Genomic DNA, 16,069 nt, shown 5'->3' with positions numbered 1-16,069 from the left:
TCTTATCAGAGTTCCTGAAATAGAAGGGCAATTGGTAGAGAAATAAACAAATAAATATGAATCTGAGCAGATGGTTAAGTATAGGGATAGTCTTAAAAAGTGGTCTAAGTGAATTCAACTCAATAAATGTTATCAAATGCCTTCTCTGTACCAGACACAAAGCTAACCCCTGGGGATGTAGAAACGAAGCCAAGAATTCTTGCCTTCAAGCTGCTTCTAGACAAGACTGTGTGCTCTGATGTGTGGCATGGTGTGACAGCTGGCAGGATGGTGAGGGATTTATAGACAAGGGATGCCTAGAGAGGCAGGGGCTTCTTTTGAAAAGATGTAGGAGTTTGGTGGCAGGAAAGGAGGACAGGGAGGGAGAGGCCCTGCAGGCAGACAGATGGGCAGCACACAAAGACACAATGGCAGAAGCGACGCTTTCTACCCAAGGAACCAACAGTGACCTGGATGGGATGGTCAAGGAGGGGGGCGTAGAGACGGGAGGCGCAAGGGCGGAGGGACACCCAACAGCTCTGTGTGTCTTGAAAAAGAATCAGGATTTTACTCAGAAGATGATTGGAAGCCACCAAACGACTGACTAAAGGTAGCATTAGTGGGCTATAACTTAGATGTGATAAAATTTACCCATGTTAAGTGAACACTTTGATGAGTCTGACAACGGTACAGAGGTGACTAACCAACACTATCTATCATCCACATAACCACCTGTAATCTATCACCCTGAAGGTTCCCTGCTGCCTTTGCAGCCAATCTCCCTCCAGTCTCTTTTAACCAGGAAGATAAAATGATCCAATTTGTCCTTAAGAAAGACTGCTGTGGCAGCAAAGTGGTATACAGCCTGGAACAGAAAGAAACTAGAGACATAAAGGGTGCCAGAAATGGCACCAGGTTAAGTGTGTGCAGAACTGGTTGGAATGGGGTAGAGAGATGGGTTTGTGAGATAAAATATATAGGATCTGCTAACACACTGAATGACATCAAAATCTATTTCTTTGAGGTCCAAAGTTTTCAGGGCTCAGGTGGGAAATAGAGCCTAGTAATTGAGGCCAGGTGTAAGAACTGGGGCCTTGTGACTATGGCAATTTAGCACTCCCTTAAATCAGTCTGATCCCAGTTTTCACATTCTGGCCAAAGGAAGCATGCACCTGGCATGCCAGACTTCAGGTTCCCTAATGGACAACTTGGTAGATAACAGTCTCCTTCTCTACAGTAGAGACTGTGGGAAGAGAGACAAAGAGGAGGAAGAGAGGAGTAACTCTGTTTGGCCACACTAAGCCTGAAATGTCTGTGGCACATTCAGGCAGGCAAGTGGGATGTGTTCAGGCCATGAGAGAAGTTGGAGCTAGAAACACAGAGGCAGAAACATCATCACTGGGGTGCATCTTAAGGCCATGGGTGAGAATGAAATCTGGATCTGAGGTAGACCACCAGTAGTTAGGGGGCGGACAGAGAAGCATGGGCGTAAACAGGCCCATTTATGGAACAACAAACTCACTTGTGAGATGAGCCTCTTCTGAGCTTCCTGCATGACTGCATTGGCCAAAGCTGTGTCATCTTCTTCCATAAGCAGGTCCTTATCTGCTTTAGATCTCATGGCCAAAAGCTTGATCTCCTTTGAGCTGAGGACCTCAAATGTATCTGAGAGCAACTCACTGGCTTCCATGTCCAGTGGCAGGATGCCGTCAGCAAAGCATGCTGGAAAAGAGCACAAAAGATCAGCCCCCGAGAAAGAGTCCAGCCCCAGGGTGGGGGAAATGTATCCCACAGAGCTAGGAGGGCTCCTCTTGGCTTCAAGGTGGGTGTCTGCATTGGCACAGCTGATGTCAAAGAAAGCAAAAATGGGGTCCTCCCACAGTACGAGGGTCTCATTTGCTGCTGGTCTGCACTAGCCACACAGTATTTCATTTGGAAACATATACTTTATCCCAAACACACCAGGCCTACCCAAAATACTAAGGCAGATTTTAGAAGTGATATTGAATCGCTGTTCATCTGTGAAGTGCTCCAGAAGAAACTTGTAGATTTTCATTCGTTTCTGCTTGTTTGTCTTCCCCTTCAGTGAAAACAGCCGCTTCTCTCTATAGCAAAATGGGACAATTTTATCACACATCACGTGGGCAAGGGTACAAGGACATTACTTTCTACAGCATTCTGCAGCATCCTAAAAGCCGTCTACACAAGGCTTACATAAGTGCACGGAGGAGATGACAGTGCTTCCCAGAGGCACCTCCTTTAGGCTGCTACTTGCATGGGTGAACTGCCTGGAGTCACTGGCCAAGAGAAGGAAGGCCACCACAAGGAATGCCGGGGCCGTGTCTGTTCACCCAGCCCTTCCCAAGAGCTTCACTAACCTCTCTGACTGGGGGAATTTGTTATACTTCTCATGCTTCTCATAGTTATTGAAGTGGAAGATACACTCAATGAAATGCTGGAAGAACATGACAGGATTCCTCTTCAGTAACAGGTGAGCCAGGCAAAACTCCCCAAAACTGCAAAGAAGGAGGAAACAGAAGAAAGAGACCTGTTTGCGGTTCGCAGACAGTCTCTAAAATTACATAAGAATGCTGAGATGTGAATAAGAGAAAGGTATATGTAATCTATCCCAATACCCAGCTTCATTCAGATCAAAAGCAAGATACAAATTTAGCTTCTTTTGTCTGTCCTTGCTCAACAGCCTCCTTTTTGAATCCAAGGTCAGCATAAAGGCTTTTTCTACAAGGATTCCTTTGAAAATTCTAACAAGGTGTTATTATTCAGCTACACTTCAAATGTGGGAGAACAACCAACTGCCCCCAAATTGCTCTTTTAAGCAAAACCCTGTGGTCCTCATGGCTGATGCAACAACAAACCACTACCAAAAAATGAGTATTTGGCTTCCCCACCCCACTTTGAGGTTTGTTGCCCACAATAATGAGCAAAAACCTGTTTTAGTAACTGGGACTTTTTCAAGAATTGGGATTAATTACAAGAGCCTCAGAGTTTGGGTCAGCACAGATAGTGAAGGGCTCTCACTGAGCTTTGGACTCATCAGCAAGCCCTGGGCACTCTCCTTTCTCCTGTGCCCCTAAATCTTGGAGAGGCATCCAACATGAGATACTGATGTCACCAGCACCGCACCCATCTGAAGAGCAAAACACTAACAGTTTCCAAAGTCAAATGGACATGGACAAAGGCAGGCTATCTAACTACAGGCCTCGGACAGTTTGTTTAGTAGGGGAGAGAGTTTGCCCAGGAAACAGTATGGGGTGGTGCAAGGCTGGCTCTGATCCATTCAGATTGTGCAGACGATTGTCTTAATTTCATTTCAGAGATAAATGCAATTTCAACCTGCACAGGGGCACCACTCAGCTCTCAAGGGTGGGTGGTAGTGACAAGGATGACCCAAAACAATTCTTGGCTTTGGAATGCATAGGACTTGCAGGAGATTCACCTTCCCCTAATGATCCTTCTGAGGCTAATATTAAAATCACTCTGTATTCAAAGCACACCATCAATTAAAACTTAAAGAAGGTAGTTCCAAAAACGATGTTGAAGTAAGCCTAGGTAAAAATTTCACTGTAAATAGCAGCACTTTATCTATTCATTCACCCAGGAAATAAGGGAGCAGCCTGACATTCTGAACCCAAAACAAGTACAACTCTGTATCATAAAGGGAATCTCCGAAGCAGAATTTCACTTAAGGCCAGCTAGAAGCACCTACTGATCTAGGAGCCATTTGTGACCACCATTAAGTAAACAAAAACTATTCCCCCCAAAACAACAAGATGTCACTTTCTGCAGTGTTTTATTACGGTTAACCTTCCACGGCACAGCAGTTCTTACAACTACCTGCATTTTCTCCTCATATTTGAAGTCATTCACATGACAATAAGATCAGACAGAATCCAGGAACTCTTCTGCAAGAAGAAGGGCTGCTCTGAGCTTCAACTTACGGGCTTCAACTTGATGTCAAACATTCCTCTACTCGGAGTTCAGGTCAAGAATACATACTGGGAGAGGGAACTAACTGGTGGGCAAGATACTGCAGTCTACTCCCTAGTGAATAACTGGCTTAACCAACTACACAGATAAATCTAATAGTAACATAAATTATGCAAAGGATTCACATGCTCAGGGCTGGAAGCAGAGTGAGAGGGCTCTGCATCATGAGAAGCCAGAAACCACAGTCAATGGGGTAACATCCAGCACTAATCCTGCTGCTGCATTTACTGGGGCTTAAAAGGGTACATTTCATCCCTGACTGGATCAAACTCACAGATCCTACTAGCTTGACAAACTGGGGAAGAGAGACAATTCTGCATTTTTTTGTTTGTTTGTTTGTCAGCTGTAAAGTTAAAAAAAATGAGCAGTCCAAGCAGTGCTTCCTGGAGCATTCCTTTAGAGTGGCAGAAGGCAGCACTCTTCAGGTACCTGGAACGGAAAGCTTCAACAGCCCCAAAGACACCGCACTAAGTTAAGATCTCAGCATCCTTTCCCACCACTTCTCATCCCTCAGGACAATTAAAAGAAACAGCATGTAATCACACCACCAATTCAGGGATACCCTGTAAACATTTTACACAGCATTAATTGTGTTATATAGAAGACCAGCTAAATCTGGGTCATAATAATCTTGCAGAAAACAATTATTACTCTCTTAGTAAGAATCCAAATCCAGATTTCAAACAGCCTTACTTCCACTTTCAGTATTAGTAGGAACATAAAAATCTGACTATTTTCAGATATTTTCCCATGCCAAATGCTATTCTGAAGCAGCTATCTGTTCAATAAAGGCCACTGTTCATGGACTCCTATTCCTGATCTGGCCTACAACATGGTCTATCTCAGACCGACTTATGCCAGAATTCTCTTTGAAACCTGAGGTAAGTAATTTCCCACATCTATGTGCTCCTTGGCTACACCCCAAATCCAGGCCCCCTTGTTACCCAGTCCTCCTCATCTCTCTCACATCCCTATACTGTTCTGTTTCTTTTCTCCTCATCTCACTTCCCATGTCTCCTTTCCCCGGCCTTGAGTGCTTCCACAGTGTATACTGTACTTCCCAGGAGTCAGCTCTCTCCCCTCTCCACACTTCCCTTCTTCGCAAGTCAGGGCTGGCTTTCCTCTGGGGACACCATTTCCCACAGTCCTCTTAAGGGAAGGCCACTTGCTGCTTCTCCCAAACGCCAGAGTCGAGGAAGGAGGACCATATTCCCACACCCACTACCCCCGCCCCCGTCATAATATTTTCATTCATTCATTTATGAAATGTTCATTGAGGGTCCACTTAGTCTCAGGCTCTCTTTTAGGTGCTAGGGATACCGCAGTCAACAAAACAAAATCTTGGCCCCTCCCAGATGCTTATATTCTAGCAGGTAGAGAGATGTTATACATACAAATATGCTGCCACAAGTGCTCTGAAGAAAAGGCTATTTGAGGAAGGTACAGGAAAGAGGGAATGGTGGGTTGGCTTCCTCTACCTGGTCCATGTAATAATACCTTTTCTACAGAGCCTTCTCTACAGAGGCTCTGGCTATCTATTTGCCCCTCAACTGCTTGGTAACCACTTCCTAGTTTTAGTTTTTTCCATTCCAGATCCCAGCATCACTGCTATGGTCTGAATATTGTGTCCCCCCACCCCTGCCCCATTCCTATGTTGGAAACCTAGACCCTAAGGAAATGGTCTTAGGATGCTGGGCCTTTGGGGTTAGTGAATGAGATTAAAGTCCTTATAAAAGAAGCCCCAGAAAGATCTCTCATCCCTTCTACCATGTGAAGATACAAACAGAAACTAGCTATCTGGAGGAGGACCTTCACCAGACCCCAACTGTGCTGGCGCCCTGGTCTCAGACTTCCAGCCTCCAAAAGGTGAGAAAGAAATTTTTGTTGTTATAAGCTACTAGGTCTGTGGTATTTTGTTGTAACTATCTGAATTGACCAAGACAATCTCTCAGAGCATCTTCAATGTCTACAGATGGGCTCATTTAACCCCTAACTTTCTGTTTTTCTGATTACATCGGCTCTAGTGACCCTTACGCCTATGCTCTGGGAAGCTACTCTGCAGCCCCATCCAGAACATGTCACTACACCTGGAACACCCACTTCTGAAGTCAGCTAATCTACCTCATGATCACATACACATATCCTTCCAGCTTTCTGACCTCATCCCCATTCCTCTTGTTCCACAGCTTCACTAAGCCCTCTAGGTACTCACTTCCTCTCCTCCAAACCAAACAATCTCTGTCTTTACTTCCTTTTCTATCTCAATGGCCATTATCTTAGTCATTCTCTTACCTTGAATCTCTCTGGCCGTCTTTTGCACTTCTGCAGCATTTGCCCAGTTAACCTCAAAACAACCAGCCTGTAACCTTTCAATCTGTGAATGCTGTACCACAAGGACACCACCTTGTAGGCAGAGGGGAAAGTACATCAATACAATTTTGCAGCCTCCAAATTGTGGGTGTGTACGACCAATTAAAAATGTCATGCGAGGGGCGCCTGGGTGGCGCAGTCGGTTAAGCGTCCGACTTCAGCCAGGTCACGATCTCGCGGTCCGTGAGTTCGAGCCCCGCGTCAGGCTCTGGGCTGATGGCTCAGAGCCTGGAGCCTGTTTCCGATTCTGTGTCTCCCTCTCTCTCTGCCCCTCCCCCGCTCATGCTCTGTCTCTCTCTGTCCCAAAAATAAATAAACGTTGAAAAAAAAAAATAAAAATAAAAAAATGTCATGCGAATTTGCTCATGCCAGAATCTTCAGGAAATCCTCCTGGGCCAGAAATAAATGCAACAGGCTCTGTCACTAGTCTCTTTCGAAGATCTGTATTAGTAGATACATATGGAAAAACTAATGTGTTTGATGTAAGCAGACTGGCCTGACCTAAAACTAGGGAAAGAGACTAATTTAAATTACAGTTAACAAAGGTAGTCATCAGCTTATCAAAGCTGAAAATCAGGACCCACATTTGAACAACTGTTTAAACACACCCACAATACAGGGATAAAATAGACTTAAAAAAGAAGTATCAAAATACTGTAAGAGGCACTGATAATTTTACTATGGTGTAATTACCTATCCGGTTTTCTAATTTCTTTCTGATTCATACTCTGATCGCCTATACAACAGGTTCTGTGTATGTTACATACTGATCAATGCTCTTGTTAACATACATGCATAGGAGCTGAGAAAAGTAAGTAAACCCAAAAGTGCAAGCTAAACAACCAATCTTACCTCCCAGGCTCATCATGTGAAAACCTTCTCAACACTTCTAATTATGCCAGCTTCTGGGCTACACATTGTATAGAGAACACCATGACAGCCAATCTTATGGTAGCAGAGTATAGGTGAGAGGGCAATGCATTGCTATTTTGGTCCTTTCTCTCTCAATTATATACACAAAGAAAAAGTAATAGTCTTAGCTTTTTATTTCTGATTCTAGATAGCATTAATTGGAATGTTAACCTTCTACTAGTTTAGTATGTAAAATATTCCTTCTTGGAAAATTATACCCAAAGAAAACTGAACGGAAATTCTTTCATGGAACTCAGAGTAAATCATTGGTGACCATATTTAGAAGCAGAGGGACCCATTATTTTAAGTTATTTATAGTTAATGAACTCTATAAAGACCTTTTCCCAACTGTGGCATTCAACATTCTATTTTCCAATTGCAGACTTGCTTTAAAAAGAATTATTCATGCAACATAATCAAGGTTAACTAATTCTGTGGGATCATTTCTCATCCCCTTGAAAATAAATCCTTAAAAAAATTATAGAATGATAGGAATTAACAAGTGACAAAGCAATTCCCTTCCCTTCCAATTCCTTGGGAATTGATAGGGAAGCCTTGTAATTTGTATAATCTCATTTTACACTGTGTGATTGTCTTAATTCCTAGAATTTCTTCTTTATAATTTCTACACTTAAAAGAAAGCCTTAACTCCATCAAAACTGACATTTTATTGGCCTAGAAATCAACACAGTTAAGTCAACAGTTAATGGCTAAAATTCCATATAATTTACTATGACAAAGTCATATACTGCTGTTCATTACTCCTTTAGGGAAGAATCAACAATGTTAGCAAATGTAGTAATTTCTGAGATTATTTAATAGTCAATCTGGATGAGTGATTTATTAATTTTTTATTTATGTGCAAAATAAAGCTTTGTTGGTGCACTAGGTGGCTCAGCTGCTTAAGTGTCTGACTCTTGATTTTGGCTCAGGTCATGATCTCGGGATCACAGATCATCCTCTGCACTGACAACATGGAGCCTGCTTGGGATTGTCTCTCTCCCTTTCTCTCTGCTCCTCCTCCACTTGCATGTGCATGCGCTCTCTCTCTCTCTCTCTCTCTCTCTATCTCTCTCTCTCAAAATAAATAAACATAAAAAAATAAAGCTTTGTTATATAGCTTAAAAATCTGCTAGTTTTCTGGCAACTGCCAAAAGCTCACTAAATCCTAAATAACTCAACTCTAAACCAATTTTAGAGAAAAGAGATCTAATATATACCAGAAATTTGGTAAATCGTTCAATCATCTGACATGTGAGGGAAGTTACCTGGCGATGTCCGGGTGTGAATCTATCAGAGTGCTAACAAATCGAAAGAACAGAGAGCCCTTCCATTTCACAAATTCTTCCTGTACAAAGAGAAACCGGAATGTTTAAGGATGAATTGTAATATACAAACTTTAAATGCATTCAGTTATAAAACCAACTGTTAACTTTCTTTTGTTTAACATCACACCTGTCAGCTACTCAGTCTGTCTGTGGCACATTAGCGCAATTTGTTAGCACTCACTTCCCAACCATCTTGAAAGCACATACACTTGTTAATCACGAAGAGAAGTGGAGGGATATGTGGGTAGAAGAGCATCATATCTACTCTATTAGGAAAATGACTCAAAGCACATGGCTTTAAAAGGGAGAGTGCCAATGGTGCCTTCGTCAGGTACCTAACCAACCACGTAAAAAAATAAGCCTACAGAACATACTAGAATAGATATACAACTTGGTTAAATGCCTTCTTTTTAAAGATCAAATATTTCCTTCCTCACTATAGGCTAAACATAGGTTCTCAGTGGGAAGAAAAACATTGAATACTCTGTTCACTGAGAGTTCTGAGTTCACGAAGCTCTTTTGCCCACTAAAATGTCTCATTGGACTCTCAGAGCAACTCTGAAACAGCAGGGCAGATATGATCCTCACTTCACAAAAGAAGAAGTTACGTCTGAGAAGCACTGATCTGTTCAAAGTCAAGAATGACAGAACCGGAACTAGAACTACTGTCCACTGAGCGGGCTAATCCTTGCATGGAGTTTATTCGCAAACATGAAACTTCACTTTGGCTTATGAGATATCTGAACATACACCCAAAACAAGTATTGGGAAGTAACAATCTGTTTAAGAAGGCTGTACAGAACAGTAGAATGATATTTTAAACCAGAGAACAGGCTGATTATTTTTCGATTCTATTAGAGAGCAGCACATTTCCTATACTACTCAAGTATTCCTTGAAACCAGAAGAAATAGTGGAAGGAAAAAAAAAATGACGGGCCCAATTCTCATACATACCTGCAAGAGATTGGTAAGCAAGATGAGTGTCTGCTTTCGGATGAATGGATTTGAATCCTTCAGACACATGGAGATATTGGGAATGTACTTGTCCACCATGACGGTGTACCGGATACAAAGGTCACACATCACAATGACAACATTGTTGCGAACGGCCACATCATCACACACCTCCAGCTCTCGCACAAGAGCTGGGATGCTCTTCTTTGCAAGATCCTCATGCTGTAAGCACAACTTACCTGTCACAGAAGATGAAGATGTCTTGACTTTAATAACTCTATGCCTAAATTTTCTCCAGATATATCTTGCTATGGATTTTACTTGATCAAAGTTAAAATATCATGTCAATAATCACAAACAAAACAAAATCAAAAACAAACCCATACTACTAAATATAAGGAGGTTCAAAATACCTAAAAATAATGTCCCCCCCCCCCCCCCCCACGGCCCCTCCAGGGTTCCACGAGACATACACTAAGAGATGTTCCTTCACTGGAGTAAAACTATCCTCTTTTTAAAGTCAACATTTGAATTTGAGAGTTATCTACTTCCCTTCAAAATGACTAACAAAATCTAATAGCTAAAAAGTTTAGCAATGAATTTGAAATCTGAGCTAGGCAAACAGGAAAGAATAATCACCTCATTTTACTTCTCGTTCACAGTTAGGAGAAGGAAGGCTGTTGTTGAGTTTTATTGGTTTGTATATTTTTGTGACCTGGGGAATGTTTTGCTCTCATTCACAATTCTTAGATTTTTGAAAAATAACTGCTATTACAAAAAATTTCATAAATCCTACCCAGCATAAAATACATAGTTATACTTAAAAAAAATTAAAGTATAGCACAGAGGTCCATCTTTTCAAGATTAACAACAATTTGAGTCCATGCGGAAATGTTTAATAGCTCATCTACCAGTTCTGGTATCAGATAAACTATCTCCTTTTATGAACTGAACTGCAAATTTATTTTTTCATTCCCAGAAATCAATGTAGCGCCTGATTCTGATTAGTGCAGTGTCTTGATGAAGACTTTATGGTGCTGCATTATGAGTATTAAAAAACAACCCACAGGACAGGTATAATTGTGATAAATTAACATAAAAAACAAAAGCTCCCTCCAGGGAGTGCCTTGAGTCTGATCATCTAGGGTAGCTGCCAACTGAGGGCTCTCATTATCAGCACTCTGGTATGCCTCTGAGCTGGGGGTTGCTATCAGAATTCCCTTCCAAATTCACAAGAGCTAGAATAAACACTAGCTCCGTGTATGTAACATATTTACTAAGGCTGGCTTATTTGAGACAAAAAGCTACCTATGGAACTAAACTGCACAAACAATACTCTCCCCACATTATTCTCACTTACCCAAGGTAATGATGGCATGTGCTCTGATCACGGAAGGCATGACAGAGCCTCTGACCTGGGAAAGTGGCTGAAACGCTGGGGCTTCACTGCAACCTGGAGGTGATGCTGCTACAAGGAAGGAAAAGAGGACTTATTTACAGTATCTCAGGGGCCAAGTCCGCCTTAAGATAGCACATGCAGAGGATAATTTCAAGTGCCTTACAATGATCCACATCAACAGAAGAAGCGAGGATGGACTGAATCAGAAGGAAGGCTCGCTTCTCCACTCTGGCTGGACAAAGCTGGGCTATATCTCCCAAGGTAAAAATGTACTTCACCTGAAAAAAGAATTGGTTTTGCAATATAATAAGGCAAAAGAAAAATAACTCTAGCTAAAGACATGTCAATATTTTTTTGTTCCCCAAATTAAAACAACTATTTTTTTCATAAAAATAGTCACTGGGAAAACTTAGTCATTACTTGGTAAAATTCACTCTATCTTTTATGTCAATATATATAGTTAATATGTTTATTTTATTTTATTTTTTTTTATTTATTATTTTTGGGACAGAGAGAGACAGAGCATGAACGGGGGAGGGGCAGAGAGAGGGAGACACAGAATCGGAAACAGGCTCCAGGCTCCGAGCCATCAGCCCAGAGCCTGACGCGGGGCTCGAACTCACAGACCGCGAGATCGTGACCTGGCTGAAGTCGGACGCTTAACCGACTGCGCCACCCAGGCGCCCCTAGTTAATATGTTTAATGACTACATAAGTACATTAAAAACTATGATGTTATCATAGTTTACTCCATTACTAATGAACATTTACATTGTTTCTAATCCTTTGCTACTGTTTGCATTCCGTCTGAGGAACACTTTTGCACCTTTAAGTACTGTTCCACTTCCTTAGAAGTAATCTAGGGTTTAAAGGGCATAAAGTTGTTTTACATTTTAAAACATATTTCCAAAGGGTGTTCCTGATTGGTTTACTATTTAGACTCCTATCAAAAACTTGTAAGTGCTAGCTTCCTCACAGCTGCTTCTACTGTGTGTTTAAGAACATACAACTTGATAGTTAATAACACTGGTTTTAATTTATCCCAGAGAAGCATGGGTGAGGCTAAACAGTAAAATGTGAAAGGCTTAGAGTGAGGAAGCCAGTAAGTGTATGTATATTTAAAAAATCCTGAACATGTATCTCTTAGTGGATGAAAGGAATACTTGCATTATATTTAAAGAAGAGTGAAGTAAACAATATTATATAGGGCAAAACTTCTCCATATATATTTTGACTGAAAGGTAGATTTTGGTGACATATTTAACAGTTGAAAAGAAAAATCTTAGAAGGAAAAACTCTCTGGTCATGACAAGCATTTTTCTTAGTTTGGGCAGTAGCTGCTCAAATTAGAGGTGCAAGACCCTCTAGAAAGCTTGGGATGGGGACATCCTACACGTCACAGCCCCCTGCACTGAAATGTGTGGATTCCTACTGATAATAGTTTTATTACTGAAGTGTTCACATTAATGCCTCAGCACAACCGGTCTCTTGTCACAAATCTCAACATAGTCTTTGGTCTCAAGGTACAAATGTGAGGTGGCAAAGCAGGCAAGCACAGAGGAGAGGAACAGATGAGGAAAATGGCCAGTTCTGGTGAAATGATGGCTTATACTGAAGAGCATGAAGAAGCAGCTCGTTATTTGCTTTACTGAGTGTCAGATGTTGGAGTCAGAATGACTGCAACATGTTTTGTGGACGGTCAGTCACATGAATCGGGAAATTGCACATTTACTGGCACACAGGACTCTCTGGCACCAACAAAATTTCTAAAGCAGGGTGCCATGTCACCCAATCTTGCTGCTCCAATGTTATTTGTGTTTTTAGTTGTCAAATATTTCACTGTATTATAGGCATGGTTCAGAACGGCTCCACATGATTCCCTAGTTCTACAATCTGATATTCAAACAGCTTAGCAGACACATTAGAATTTAAAAACATATTGAACAAACAAACCAAAAGAACAAGGAGCACCCTCACTTTATTCTTTTCTTGCCCTATTATTTCATAATATGCCCTGTGTTTTCCCTAATGGATTAGGCACCTCACAGGCTCTAACTGGATAAAGTATATCCCATCAAGTTTTCCCCCAGATAATAAGAACATGAAAGAAAAATGAATAGGTCGGTCACCAACACAGAAATTCTTCTTTTTAGAAGAGTAAGCTCTAGGCTAGAAAATCCTTTTCTTGCCAATAGTATTAAAAATACACATTAGAAAGTCATCTTTAGAAAATCCCAGCTGATATAAAGGAAAACAATAGTTAAGAAAAGTAATTACTTACGAACAGGTCTTCATCCACATTCCCAGGGCCACTTTCCTTCAGAACTATGTTGGACAGAGACTGCACACAGGTGGAGAGGACATCCCCACACACCCGCTTCAGTAATTCCTGCAGCAAGTCAAAGGTAATCTCTGAAGGATCCCACACATCTACTAGACTGTCCATGAAACAATTGTCTCAGAAGAAACTCTATGGTCTTCAAAGGCATAAACCATAAGAAGCCTTATGAGAAGCCTCAGCCATCATGCTTTTGGATCTTTGCTCTTTTAGCAATCTGCCTATAAGGACTAAGCAGAATTTACAAAGAACAGTACATATATACAGCATACACACACATATATAGATGCCATAAATATGTGTGTGTGTGTGTGTGTGTGTGTGTAGATATCATATCTTTCTACATGTGCCCTTTAAGAGCAAAAGGCAAATATCTGGGAAGATCTAGCGCCCTAACTGATAAGAGTTCTGTAATAGCAGTGCTGCTCCTTTAATAGAGAAAAACATCACAATTCGTCCAGTATGTGTAGATGGTGAAGTAACTACTACAGTAAATAGTATATTTTCTAAAGACATGGAATAAAAAAAAACATTTGTTATCGTTTTGAAATGTATTCCTTAAAGACAAGTTTTCAGTGCTTTTTATTAGTTAAAATAACCTCAAGGGGTCACCACTACTGGTACACAACACTTCTATGCTAAGCAAGGGAGCTGAATCACATTCTACAACTCTGACTACATTTCCAGTAGGAGGCCAGTCCAAAATACCCAGGTTGAACTAAGTGGCTTGAACCCAAGACTTCCATATTACCCTATGTTCATTTCTCTTTTAGGAATGATTATATTATTCCTAATAATTATATTACATATTATGTTGAAATCACCTGTTTCCATGTGTGTCTGCCCTATTATGCTGTGGGTGACTTAGGAAGACATTGTTTTATTTATTTTATTTTAGAGAAAGAACACGAGCAGGGGAGAGGGGTAGAGTGTGGAGAGAGAATCTCAAGCAGGTTCCACACTGTCAGTGAGGAGCTGGGGCCCAGCAGCACTACCGCAAAACAGTGTTCAATGTTTACCATTGCAGGAAACTTTCACTATGATCCAAATGTTTTTTAGTCTGACTTAGCCTAAAATGTTTCAAAATGATTGTCTTTATTACTTTTTAAAGAATTATTGCACTTAAGATTTTAATAGGTTGCACAGCCAGGGCAAGAGAGCTTCTGAAATCCATATGCTCTACCCTGGCAAGAAGACAAAGGTTAACTTATGTGAGGCCTCAAGCCTAGAACTGGGCTGGGTGGTTGGACTAGAAACTTTTGGAATAACAGAATCTGGAAGAGAACTGTAATGGTCATCTAATTCTGGGATTCTCTCCACACGGGATTCATATCAAGTTGTTCAGTTTTTCTGTGAACACCTCCAATTACCCAGGACATGTTTTGAGGCAAATCCCTCCTTTGTAGGCAGACCTCTGTATGGCTTTTCTTTGGTTGGCCAAAATTTGTCTCCTTGCAATTTCCAGTCATTGGTCCAAATCAGTTCTCTGTGATGCCAAATAAATTTAATTCTTCTTTCATTTTATGGTCCTTCCTGTATTTTAACTTAGCTAGGCAGCCTATCCCACATAGTTGTTCCCTTCTTGCTAAACACCCAGGACCTTTAGCTGTTCCTTATACAACCTGCTTTGTAATCACCTCATCAAATTGCTCTCCCATCAATATATTCAATTTTATCAACATTTCTCTATAGAGTTGCCACTGGAGTTAAATTAGAACATGCTGACTTAGGGGCACCTGGGTGGCTTAGTCAGTTAAGTATCTGACCCTTTTTTGGCTCAGGTTAAGATCTCACTGTTCATGAGACTGAGCCCCATGTCAGGCTCCTCACTCACAGTGTGGGGCTTGCTTGGGATTCTCTGTCTCCCTCTCTCTGCCCCTCCACCACTTGAGCGTGCAAAATAAATAAACTCTCTCTTTGTCTCTTTGTCTCAAAATAAATAAACTTTTTTTTTAAAGAGCATATGACTTAGATTTTACCAATATAAAGAGGACCATCACCCCTCTTACTGTAGACACTATTTCCATTAATACAGTCCAAGATCTCATAGATTTTGTTCAATAGCCACAAAACACTATTTTTTTAAGTTTATTTATTTACTTTGAGAGAGAGAGAGAGAGAAAGCAGGGGAGGGGCAGAGAGAAGGAGAGATAGAATCTCATATAGGCTCCTTGCTGTCAGCGAGGAGTGTGACGTGGGGCTCGATCCCATGAACTGTGAGATCATGACCTGAGCTGAAATCAAGAGCCAGATGCTTAACTGATGGAGTCATCTAGGTGCCCCAGTCACAAAACACTATTAACTGGTACCAAGCTTATAGCAACAATGCCTCCAAACCTATGTCTTTTCATATACAGTGCTGTTGAGCTAGATCCTGATCATCTGTTCTTTGGGCAATTGTTTTTTTGCAGTAAAATATAGAATGTTCATTTATAGAGAAAAGAAAAAGAGAAGTATGTTTAGGGGAAACAACCAGGTCACACAGATTTAAAATATCCTAAGGTTCTGTGGGCGCCTGGGTGGCTCAGTCAGTTGAGCATCCCATTTGGGCTCAGGTCATGATCTCGTGGTTCGTGGATTCGAGTCACGCATCAGGCTTTGGGTTGACATCTTAGAGCCTGGAGGCTGCTTTGGATTCTGGGTCTCCCTCTTTCTCTACCCCTCTTTCACTCGTGCTCTGTCTCTGTCTCTCAAAAATAAGTAAACGTTAAAAAGGTGTTTAAAAAAATAAAATATCTTAAGATTCTGGAAAATCTCAGGGCCTTAGTCCAGTGTCTACTAC

At 41.2% G+C, this 16,069-nt stretch overlaps 1 protein-coding gene across 1 annotated transcript in view; it reads right to left on the bottom strand.

Moving 5' to 3' along the window:
• The window catches only part of NCAPD3 (non-SMC condensin II complex subunit D3), a 66,733-nt gene that overhangs the window by 10,542 nt on the left and 40,122 nt on the right, over nt 1-16,069 (bottom strand). Inside the window, exons 20-27 of the mRNA XM_086678632.1 lie at nt 13,231-13,338; nt 11,114-11,228; nt 10,912-11,019; nt 9,552-9,790; nt 8,538-8,617; nt 2,358-2,495; nt 1,951-2,084; nt 1,502-1,701 (exon numbers count right to left, since the gene is read on the bottom strand). Coding sequence (XP_086534758.1) covers nt 1,502-1,701; nt 1,951-2,084; nt 2,358-2,495; nt 8,538-8,617; nt 9,552-9,790; nt 10,912-11,019; nt 11,114-11,228; nt 13,231-13,338 — 1,122 coding nt within the window. The remainder of the gene's footprint in view (nt 1-1,501; nt 1,702-1,950; nt 2,085-2,357; nt 2,496-8,537; nt 8,618-9,551; nt 9,791-10,911; nt 11,020-11,113; nt 11,229-13,230; nt 13,339-16,069) is intronic.

This window comes from Puma concolor, chromosome D1, assembly GCF_028749965.1.
Source record: "Puma concolor isolate L17-30 chromosome D1, mPumCon1.1.hap2, whole genome shotgun sequence".
Classification (NCBI taxonomy): domain Eukaryota; kingdom Metazoa; phylum Chordata; class Mammalia; order Carnivora; family Felidae; genus Puma; species Puma concolor.
The sequence above is the reverse complement of the archived record's forward strand: the minus strand, read 5'-3'. Positions and strand labels throughout refer to the sequence as shown.